This window comes from Protopterus annectens, chromosome 14.part0 (assembly GCF_019279795.1).
Source record: "Protopterus annectens isolate FY-2018-M chromosome 14.part0, PAN1.0, whole genome shotgun sequence".
In the NCBI taxonomy this organism is placed as follows: domain Eukaryota; kingdom Metazoa; phylum Chordata; order Ceratodontiformes; family Protopteridae; genus Protopterus; species Protopterus annectens.
Genome location: NC_056748.1, coordinates 1013162136 through 1013174673, shown reverse-complemented (window position 1 = coordinate 1013174673; position 12538 = coordinate 1013162136). Strand labels below are relative to the sequence as shown.

Below are 12538 nucleotides of genomic sequence, written 5' to 3'. Positions count from 1 at the left end.
AAATACCCCACTTGGGCATTGTTGACAAACTCAAGAGGTAAGGTACAAACCCATATGTCACTCGGTGGATAGCCAACTGGCTCACAGATAGGACTCAGGAAGTTAGAACTGGGAAGTCCACCTCTACAAAGAGGCCAGTCACAAGTGAAGTTCCTCACGGATTGGTTATTGGACTGCTCTTTTTTGAAATTGAAATTTACTTCTCTAAACTCAAGGCGAATGTGAATGGTCTCTGGTTGACTAAATTTGCAGATGATTGTAAATTAGGAGTTGTCATTGAATCCCACACTGACACATATGTTCTCCAGGAAGGGCTGACACAGACAAACAACTGGAGTCAGAGCCATAGACTAAAACTAAATGACAAGAAATGCATAATAGTATCCTTCAAGAAGGATAACTATCATACTGACAACACACCCTTTAGAGTTGACCCAGTAGTCAGGGAAGTAGGGACACTCATAGGCAGTAATCTAGCCTTTGACCATCACATGTCTACAGTAGTAGGAAATCATTCTATGTTGGACAACTTATAAACAAAGGCATGGCCTGTGGGTCCAAGGAAGTCATTGTTCCAGTGTATTCGGCATTCATTCGACCTATCATTGAGTACAACGCTCACTTTGGTATGTACCTAACCAGGCATAGCCAACAAATGGAAAGTCCACAGAGATTCCTCATTGAAAGAATACGGGGCATAAGTAAGATGTCCTACGCAGACTGCCTCAAGGTCACATCCCTGTATTCTGTCTCCTAAAGGCTATTGAGGGGAGATCTATGCCTGGCATACAGGGCATTGTCAAATCCCACTCTGACGGACATCTTGCATATCCACAAAAAAAAAAAAAACAGCACCAGACTTAAACCTTGCCTGTGATATAAATAAAACCTGCTGGAGAGATATGTATGTATCCCAGAGATTACCCCATCTCTGGAACAGGCTCTCATCCATGTGAAGCAGAGTTCCTCCCTAACCCAATTCAACTGCAACTTGGACAATTGGATGGGGAACAGGAAATTCATCCCAGGCTTGGCACCTATGTCTCTAATGAACACAGGCAACCAGTAAATGGTTCATCTCCCTGGCCCCTGCTTGTAAATGTTTTATCTCTCAAGCTGCTGCTTACACTTTTCTAGGGTACCAGAACTTGTCAGAGATCTTGGATGTGTGTGCTATGCTTAAAAAGGCCCTTGTGGTCATTAGCCTAGTAAACACTTATGAACCTACGAACAATATAAATGGATCAACATTACATATTTCACCATACATGGCATAATTTAAAACATACTTGCAAATGAATACACTCCTCATCAACAACAATCAAATATAAAGGCATTTATACTTTTCTAGAAACCCAGATGTGTAGAGTCATTATTCAATGAGTATTAATTTCTCCCTTGGTCCTTTGCCTCACTCAAGACTTCAGAATGGATAAGTAAGTGCAGGTATACAAACCCATTCCACTTTAAAATGCAGACATTTAATTTTAAAGGGAACAGTAATATGTAGTTTTCTTCTTGCTTTAATGTGATGTTTTCAGAGTACTTTGCTCACCACCATTCAGAACTGCCCATGCAAGTTCCTCCTGTACATGGGAGTTGGTACTGCAAGCAAGCGTTACATGAATGACAGCTTTAATAATTCCAATACCAGCTCTGAAATACAGGTGGATTTGTACTGCAGCTATGTTGAGCCTAGGAAGACTGCATACATGCAAGGTAGTGTACATTACTGAGTCACCTTGGGCATGACCCAAACCATATCTTTTTATTTTCTTGTTTACAAAACTTAAATTACACTTATGCAATGCATCCTCACAACACAACACTCCTGTACTGCCATGGCATATACTGCATGCATGATATAGTTTTCCCTGTTTCTGTCATGCATGGGGCATCTTGGCTGACTGACAGCTGGTGGTGAGGGCTCAGTCATATTGGAGGCATTGGAATGGCTAAATGGTGGGCTTAGTTGCATTTGAATTAGATGGGTAATGGGATTCTTTTAAAGAATCTCAAACTGCCTTAAACTGTTATCAAGTTAACATGTACTTTTCAGGTTTGCAGTGCTTCAGTACTGTTGGGAAGTCTATGGAGTACTCTGCCCCTTCAGGGGTAGAACTGAGATTTAGCATTTAGGTAAAGTTGTGGGAAGACAGAGGTCCTCTGCAATAGCATCCTGAGTGTTTTGAAATCCAGTACTCTTGTGTATTTATGTATGCACGTATTTATTGTTCACTGACAGATTCATAGGTAAGTACTAGACTAGCTGCCCTTGTGGACCATGTTAAGCCTAGCCAATTTCTTTAACGAGAATGAAACGCTGTAACTCTTTTTTGTGAGGTAAGCATCTTAACCATTGTACCAACCACCAACTGGATCAGTATACTGACCGATTAGTGGCTCTGTCTAGATGTAATACAAGAAATTTGATAAACAAACAATAACAGAGCAGTTCAAATTAGTTACATAGAAAAAAATGTATATGTACATTAAAGCAAACAAGGAGCTTATAATGTACAATAGTCATATTAGTTTCTAAAATCAGACAGCCTTCAGTAATTCTGTGAGCGGAGAAAAAAAATGGAAAAGAGATGGGGATATTGTGTTAGGTGATCCTTTATATATATATTTATAGGTTTACTATCAAAATTACATGTGCAAGTAATGACTTACATGGGAAAAAACCATCAAAAAATACAAACATTGACTGCATAAAACAACAGTGGTAATGTCAATAATTTGAAAGTTGACATTATCGAATTACCCAACTTACCTGGACTTCTGGTGATTTCCTACTAATGTTTTGCAGGGGAGCAAGCCCCCTGGACCCCCATGTGGGGGACTACGTCCCCACACCCTCTGCCAAATATATATACAAATTCCGAGATCGCACTACAGTGAGGAAAGGGATAAATTTCCCGATCCTCACTTAGTGCGATCTCCAATCAGAATGTCAAACTCACAACAGTGAATGCACACTAGCATTCACTGTTGTGGATTCAAATATTTATGGATTGACATCATAGAAACTTGGAACTAAGACTTTCGACCTTCCAAGTTTTGCATAACTGTCATACGACATTTGATAGTAAACCTACTTATATGTGTTGCATTATTCTCTTGCATTTTCCAAACAACTGATACACCAGGAGTCTAAACTAATGTTGCTATTTAACAGCCAGTGTGACTAAGGTTACCATACGTGTGGCTTTCCCTGGACACGTCGTCTTTTTTGGGCTCCTGTCTGGGTGGAAAAATCACAGAATTTTCAAAAACCAGTCATCCCTATTTTGAAGTCTTTCCTCTGCTTTGTTTTTTTTTTTTTTTTTTTTTGATTGGCTCATATACTGGTATACGAGCCAATCAAAAAACGGAGCTCTGTTCAATGCGGAACTGCTTGATGTTCCACATTGAACAGAAGAGGGTCCACTGTGCGTGTTTTTGATTGGCTCATATACCGGTATATGAGCCAATCAAAAAGCGGAGCTCTGTTCAATGCGGAACAGTTTGATGTTCCGCATTGAACAGAAGAGGGTCCACTGTGCACATTTTTGATTGGCTCGTATACCGGTTTACCAGCCAATGAAAAAGCGGAGCTCTGTTCAATGCGGAACTGCTTGATGTTCCACACTGAACAGAAGAGGGTCTGCTGTGCGAGGTTTTGATTGGCTCGTATACCGGCATATGGGCCAATCAAAAATCCCCAAACACGGAGCTATGGAAATGCATTAAAGACAAGACTAAATTTTTTTGCTCTTCAACCCTAACAGGACAAAATAATATGAGCTGGTACCAGCACATATTTTTTCGTCCTCTTTTACATACAATCAAACATGGTAACTCTAAGTGTGACACTTTCTGACATTCTCTGTTATGAAGATTTCTGGTCATAGAAAATTAATAGCTTATCTAATACTAACAAAAGATATATGATTTTCAGACTTACACATTGGTCCACACCTGATACATTTTGTGTATAGGCGATTCAGTTTGATTTACCTGATCACAACAACATGTAATAAGCAAAGAAACACACAAAAAAAGTTTCTCCACTTTTCATAGCTTCCCGGGCATCAGAATAAAGTTCAGCTATTTTAATTCCTGGAATAGTATGATGATGATGACAGATATAAGAACACTGATACTTTTAGTAGACTAGATGCGATAATGGGTTTCCAAGACAAGCCATTAAATGTAAATGTAAAACTGTGAAATTATATTTATTGACCAGGCCTGGCAATTCTAGAGATTAAAAAAAGTCTCAAATACATTTTTTTTTAAAAAATGTATACTTTGGCCAAGAAGTAGAATGTGCTTTTCTCTTCACTTTACCATTTTAAACCCTTCACAGGTAACATAATAAATTTGAAAAATCTAAAAATCAAAATGAGTTTTTTGGTATCTGTACAGTTAACTTGCGTTTCATCAAATGGACATCTTTTGCTTCTGAGATTATCAGTTCTTGTAAAACAAATGACTAATGAAAGTCAACCTCTTTGATCAAGCAGCTTACCTTTAAAATGATTTCTTTTGCGGAGTGTGATAATAATATACGGTCACACCATGCTGGACACCTGGTATTCATGTACTGTTTTCCTTGATTACTGTCTTCACTGTATGGGTAACTGAAAGGAGCCAAGAAAGTAATTTATCACCATTAATATACTTCTGAAGTTCTGAAACATATCTGCAAAACTGTACAGCTCTCATTCAGAGATAAAAACACATTCAGGAGAAGTCACCAATGCATTTGCATGTCACCAAGTCAACAAAGAAAATACTTTTCAGTAAGCTGAGGCTTAAAGAAGTAACTATAACTGGGGAAGTGCACTTCCTATGCAATTGTGATTAACCCTATGTATATGGGGACTCCAAAATGAAAGGTATGTCAGAGATGCCAAGGAAAGCATACGTTCAAGGCTCAAGAGAGCACCCCAGCACTGCCAGGTTACAATTCATATCATACCTTCCGGCCTCAGTTACCGGATCACAGTACAAAGGGCGGAGGTGTATCCATATTCATCAAGGATACCCATATCTCCAGGTTAGTAGTGCAGCATGATGCCCCAGAGATCATCCATGCGCAACTATCAGCAGGCAAAACCACATTTCAAGTTGTAGCCGGTTATAGATCACCTACCATGTCCCAAGATGCTCACTCTGCATTCCTTGAGACATTGGAAAATATAAAGGTCCTACCCAACACCATAATCTTGGGTGATTTCAACTACCCTGGTATAGACTGGGCGAACTACCAATGTTCCAACTCCTATGCTCAGCGATTCATAGAATTTATAAATTCAAATGCCCTTGAACAACTAGTATGTTCCCCCACTAGAGGGGACAACATATTGGATTTAATCATCACAAATATGGGCGCCCACTGTACCACACCCGTTATCACTCCCTCCTTGGTCAGATCCGACCACAAACTGATAACCTTGGAAATCCTCACTCCTCCATCTCCCCCAGTCAAAAAAAACATAGTCAAAAACCTTTCCAAAGCAGACTTCAAACTACTTGCATCCTAAGAGGAAAGCTTCACTACTCCCTTGCAGAAGGATAATAATATCCAGGATGCGGAATCCTACACCAAGGCACTCTATATGCATCTTCAGGATTGCATGGACCATGCTATCCCAAATAAAACCAAGACTCCTTCCTCAAGCAAGAAGAAACCAGTCTGATGGACCCCAGCCATAAGCAAACTTTACAATAAAAGGAGGTGACTTATAAAAAAAAAGGCCAAATCTCAAGTAGAAAAATCATCCCTGATCGGCATTAGTAAGAAATTGAGGGCCCTCATCAAGTCAAATAAAGCTAATTTTGAAAAGAAAGTTGCCAAGGATGCCAAGGATAACCATAAGGCCTTCTATGGCTACGTCAAAAACCTAAATGGCAATGCTCAGGTCTGTTCTGAGTTATTACAAATTGGAACAAAATACACTGACCCTTCTGACATTGCCAACATCTTGGCTGACAGGTTCAGTGCAACCCCCCCCCCCTCACCACCTACAGGGTCTATTACCATTCCAGGTGATTGTGCAAGTCCAATTATTACTGATACATTGGTTAACAAGGCTCTATCCAAAGCTAAAAACACTGCCTCCATGGGACCAGATGGTGTCCCAGGTTGTGTCATATACGAGCTCCAAAAGGAATTAACCCCGCATCTTAATACCCTGTTCAGTCTCAGCCTCTCCACAGGATATGTGCCCAGGGAATGGCGCACGGCAATGGTGGTCCCGCTACACAAGGGTGGGGCCACAACTGATCCTGGGAACTACTGACCAATAAGCCAGACCAGTATGATCTGTAAGGCTATGGAGCGAATCAATATGGAACTCATAAATAGAGAGATTGGGAACCTCCAGTCGCTGGACCCCACACAGTTCGGCTTCGTCAAGGGCAGATCATGCCTCCTGAACCTGGTGGATTTCTTTGAGACAGTTACTCAGGCTATAGATAAGGGAAAGGAGGTACATACGGCTTACCTTGACCTTGCTAAAGCATTTGACACCATTCCCCATTTGGGTATTATTGATAAGCTCACCAGCCTGGGCATAAACCCTTACGTCACAAGATGGATCGCAAACTGGCTCTCAGACAGATCCCATAAAGTAAGAGTAGTGAGATCTATGTCCGAATCCAGACCGGTAACGAGTGGTGTGCCTCAGGGCTCTGTCCTGGGGCCCCTCCTGTTTGGCATATACTTCTCAGAAGTACAGGCCAAGCACAGAAGGGCTGTGGCTGACTAAGTTTGCGGACGACTGCAAACTGGGTGCTATAATAGAGTCTCCGGCCAACATGGAGATACTCCAGAAGGGCCTAAATGAGACTGATGCATGGTGTCAAAGCCATGGTCTCAAGCTAAATGCAAAAAAATGCGTAGTAATCCCCTTTGGAAAAAACAGAGTACCCGCAAACTACAACATAGGAGGTAATCCCCTGAAATCTGGAGAAGAAATAAGGGATCTAGGGACCTAAGTAGATAGCCAGTTTTCCTTTGATAACCATGTTGCCAAAGTGGTTAGAAAATCCTTCTATGTGACCCATCTGATCATGAAAGGGTTCGCATCAAGATCCAAGGATGTAATGGTGCCCCTCTACTTTTCCCTCATCAGACCCATTATTGAGTACAATGCACCAATTGGAATGTACTTGGCTAGACATCTCCAGCAGCTGGAGAGACCACAGAGGTACCTAACCAAGAGAATTACTGGCCTCAAACAGTTGCCCTTTGCAGCACGATTGAAAAAGCTAAGGCTGTTCTCTGTTGCATACTGCTTTCTCAGAGGCGATCTCTGTCTAACGTACAGAGCCATGTCCAACCCAGAATTGTTGAACATGCTCCATATCTTAGCAAAACCAAATCTACTCGAGCTACACGCTCTAGGGATATAAACCTCAACACAACAATGAATAGAACATGCTGGAGGGATAGATTCCCTTCACAGAGACTTCCCTTACTATGGAACAGGGTCCTGATCTACATAAGACAGAGCCTCTCACTATCACTCTTCAGGAGGAACCTTGATGAGTGGATGGGTAACAGAAAGTTCACACCGGGTATCACACCAACAGCACTACTAGATAGGGGCCAAGGGTACTAGGGAACTACTAAAGGGGCAGTGAATACCGCATAATATGGCTGGGCTAATATATACCTTCGGGCAGATAGCTCAGTACCAACCTATGAACCTAATGGGCAAGAAATGGCATGACACAGCTGAACTGTTGAAGAACGTACACAATTTTTGCAGTACTGTGATTCCTTTAGTATGTGGTTAGACTCTATACTCTTTGTATATAAAAAGCATGATTAATCAGTACAACATTATCATCCTCTCATCACAGACTGCACTCCGTGTAATGTCTGCATGACAGAGCTGGAAAAGCGGCATCTCTTATTCACAGGCCTACTATTCTCACTGCTGGATATGTTGACATTATTGTAACTTTTCAAGATCTGGTGAACGACCAGTTCAGGTCAAAGAATCTGTATAATACAGCTATGAACCATCAACAACTTCTATTCTCAGATAAAATGAAAGCTATGACATCCTTTATCTTCAATAATATCAACACACATCCAAATCACTGCCTGTATCTACTTGCTAAAATACCCCCCCGTCTTAGATGACATCCTACCCAGGATCATGGGTCACTGCAATTCAGAGTTACTAATTATGAAGATTTTAGTACAGACTGAATACCAATAAAATCCTTTTGCATAGCCTAGCACTAGTCTATATGGCCTGGTATGACTCCTCATGCTTACAAGGACAAACTCGCAGATCCATACAAACAATGCAAGAGCTGTTGGAAACATGTCAGGTGTTTTAAGCAATGCTATGGCTACCTATGTCATATCTTCTCCATATTCTTTAACAAATTAAACCTCTCCAACTGTTGCCAACAGAACCTTTGAATCTGAAGTTTATTTGGAGTCTCTTTATGTCACGGACTGATTACCCATAGGTCTCATATCCATAATTTTTACATTTACATTCAACCAAATATTTAACCTCTTTAATAACACTTTCTCCATAATATGGGATATCACTGATCCTTCATGCATCTAGCATTCTTCTCACATTGGATAACCCCAGACGGAAGGAAAGCAATTACAGTCAGGAACATGTTTTTGGAACTATACACATGCACAAGAAAAACAGGCTACATGACAAAGCTACAGAACCACCAGTAATAACAATGTCTCTTTTTCATCTAAACAAGCAATATTACTTCAATATCATTCAGTAATTTCCTGGATAATATAACTAAACTCTTTAACAAAAAGTAAGATTCCTCTCTCCCTTCCCCAAATGTCTTGACAAAGCAACAGCAGATCAGTTCTGTACTCACTTTTTGCAAATACTTATATGCTCACAGTATCATCTTTAATAAATAGCACCCCCCACATAACACACGCACACACACACACACACACACACACACACACACACACACACACACACACACTGCCTTCTCCATTAAATTACTTGGTGTATCCAATAATGAACTCAATCAAACCCTACCATTCACCTTTTATTGACAATATACGTCCAGCCTGCTGAAGGTAAGTGCCCACAAACCAGCACACCAATAACCTTACTCCTCAACTCTAGAATTTCAAAAAACTGCATCAGGTAACTTATAGAGCCAAGCTTTAATAGTGCTATTTCAGAAGGAGGACACCTCACTGTCGTTCTTCCACTATCAGCCCGTAGCTAGTTTCTCTTCTCTTTCTCTAAACCCCTTGAAAAAGACACACTTGTGTAATTCCCACATATAGTTAGACAATTGACTCAGTAAGAGTAAATGCAGTTTAAGACCTCATCAATGAGTAAAAGCTACCATGCTAGATGCCACCAGGGGTGTCACCAACAATCACAATGAACTCCAGTATGCCAACTGTGATACTGCCTCTACCACACTAGATGTCACCAGAGGTGTCACCAACAATCACAATGAACTCCAATATGCCAACTGTGATACTGTCTTAATCATCTAACTTTATAAATCCCTTTGTTAGTTTTGGCATTTCTTTGCCATACACTACCCCAACACACTCTGCTGGTTGGCTGCAGCCCCTCTGATTCTAGCTTTGACCTCTTCATTCAGACTTCCCTTCTCCTCAGCCATGACCCCTAGATATTTGAAGCTGATAACCTATTCCACTATTTTCCTTTCTATCTCATTTCTCAGCATCTTCTGATTTCTCCAACCTGCTGCCATTACCACTGCCTTACCTATACTGAGTTCCATCTCACTTGCCTCAGTGTTTGTGTTCTACTCCCCTATCCTTTGCTGTAGTTCTTGTTCAGAGTCTTCCTGTGGTACTACACCATCTGCATACAGCACATTTGTTGATATGGCCCCCCCCACACACACTTGATTCATTTGCTAATGTAGTCCATCAGCAGTATGTGGAACAGTGGGCTGACAGCTGAACCCTGATGCACACCCACCCCTACTGGGAACCCCTTTGTGAGTCACTGGGACTTCTGGGACTTCAAACCACTGCAGGACTGCCCAAATCAATTTTCTTGGGTCCTTCTCATATGCTTTCTCCAAGTCTAACAGTTCCCAGTTGTACTCTTGCCTCGTCTGTAGCTTCTTCTCAATTATTTGTCTCACTGCAATCATCAGGTTGGTTGTGCTGCATCCTGATCTGAATCCAAAGTGCTCATCTCCCATCTTATTTTCTACTACTCTGTGTATTCACTGATCAAATCACGGTGGTGGTGCTGCGGTAGCATTGTCACCTCACAGTAAGATGTTGTCCTGTTCAATTCTCAGCTAGAGCGTCTTCTGTGTGGAGACATGCGTGAATGGACGTACCTTCGTTGAAGGTTGTGCATCAGGGCTGGCAACTCGGCACGTAAAAATCAACTGCCAATCATTAGCAGACCGGAGTTCCTCTGTGGCAACCCCTAACCGGGAAAAGCCAAGAGAGAGCTGTGTATTCACTGATCAATCACTCTCTCCAGAACTTTCATGCAGTCTGACAGGAGTCTGATACCTTTCTACTGCACAGTTATGGATGTGTCCTTTGTTCTTGTATACTGGCACTAGTATACTTATTCTCCAGTCATCTAGGATATGCCTTTCTCTCCATACTGCTATGAGTACCCTCAGGAGCCATTTCTCCCCTCTCTCACCCAACATCTTGATCATATCTTCTGTGACATCACTAGATCTGCTGCTCTCCCTAACTTCATTCCCCTTAGTGCTGTTCTTACAACTTCTACTCCTTCCATCTGCCTTTGATGTCCAGTGGACCAGTGAGCAAGGTTGTTGCTGGCATCCCTTGTGAAGGGTGTCTGAGTATCTTTATCTTTCTGTGTTTGCCTTGCAAACTGATTGCGTTTCTTTGCATTATCTACTTTGTCACTTTCTAGAAGCTGGTAGTGTACCTCTGATGCCTTGCTCTTTGCTGTTGCAAATTTTCTCCTAGCCTCTTTATTAACCAACCAGTATTACTTCTTAGCCTGGTCTGTCTTTTCTATATCCCACTTTTTCCTTTATTCCATCTTTCTTTTGATGACTTCCTGGAGTTCTGCATTCCACCAACAGCTCTCCTTATATACTTTGCTTTCGTACATGTTCTATAGTCCTTTCACATGCTGTTTTGAGGCACTGACATTCTTCTTCTTCTTCAGCTCCACCTATTTGTTCTTCTTCCTGGAGTGTTAGTAGCCTGAGTGATTCAATGAACTCTTGGTATCTCTCTCTCTCTCCAGTCAACATCCACATCTCCAGTCTATCTCTGTTGACTTTAGATCCTTCTCTGCCCATTGCTGGTAGATGATTATAGCGACCAGTGGTTAATGCTGTGGGCTGAATGCTTCACTGGAGATGATTTTGCAATCACTGACTCTACCTCAATGCCCTTTCCTTAGTAGGAAGAAGTCTGCCTGAGTTGTATGTAGCAAGTTGGCTGTTCCTGTATGTGGCTTTTGATTCTCTCTCTTGATGAACCATGTATTAGCAACCATCAAAGCACTTACCAGACAGAAGTCTTTAATGGCATCTTCTTTAGTCCTGTTGTCCTACCCATGTGAGTCTGTACTGCTGCCCACAACTACATTCTCGGGTGAATTTGAGGTGGAAACACCCAGCATGAGCTTGAGAAGAAGGATGAACCCCACAGATAAACAAGGAGAACATGCAAACTCTATACAGCCATTGACCGGAGGTTAGAATCAAATCTTCTGCTTTGTGTATGGGAAGTGAAGACCTTAGCCATTATGCCAACTGGTCCTTAACATCTAAGCATTTTCCCAGTTCTGAGCTGTAGCTTTTAAGCTAACCTGATTAGACTAAAATTACTTCCTCTGATCTCTACTCCAAAGAGTCACAACTTTTTTTCCTACTACTCAATTCTTCTGTAGATACCTTCCTGTTCTGTCATAGCTCATTTCTATGCAGACATACGTTTTGGCTTCTTTGACACTGATGGATTAGGCTTATGTGCCCTTGTCCACTATCTCCAAACAATGCTCTTCTATTTCCAGTCTACTGAGGATATAGTACCAACTGTGTAATAGTCATGTTTCTTGATTCCAAATAGGAATTATCTTTGCTATTCATCCAAACATCATGGCTGCTTCTGCCCATTCCCTGTCTTGCCATACTACTACTTTAAGTTCTTTCCTCCAGTCTTTTAATCTCTCCAGAGCTATTTCTCCTTATATGTCTCCAATGTCTTTAAAGATCATACAGTCTTGTCTTCCACTTAAAGATTAGACCAACACACAATTCGTTATCCTTCTGTCAGTTTTACTTTTCTGTATCAAGCTCTGTGCTTGACCTTCTATCCGTCTGAGGTTCCACCAGTTTATCCTCTTCAGGTAATAATCTGTCTTGAAGCTTATTTACTGCCTGCCTAGTTTGCCTAAATGTCTAACCTGTCACTACTTCATGTTGCTTCTTTCTCACAATATTTTGGCACACCTCTTACTCTCCCTCTCATAAGCATCCCTTGTTCCCTTAGGGAAAAAAAAGAAATCTCTCCTTTTTTTTGCAA

General features: G+C 41.3%; 1 protein-coding gene across 3 annotated transcripts in view; it reads right to left on the bottom strand.

Moving 5' to 3' along the window:
• INPP5A (inositol polyphosphate-5-phosphatase A) overlaps positions 1-12538 on the bottom strand; it is a 3411481-nt gene that overhangs the window by 185723 nt on the left and 3213220 nt on the right. For all 3 annotated transcript variants that reach the window (XM_044056820.1, XM_044056818.1, XM_044056819.1), the window contains exon 13: positions 4517-4628. In XM_044056820.1, coding sequence (XP_043912755.1) covers positions 4517-4628 — 112 coding nt within the window. The remainder of the gene's footprint in view (positions 1-4516; positions 4629-12538) is intronic.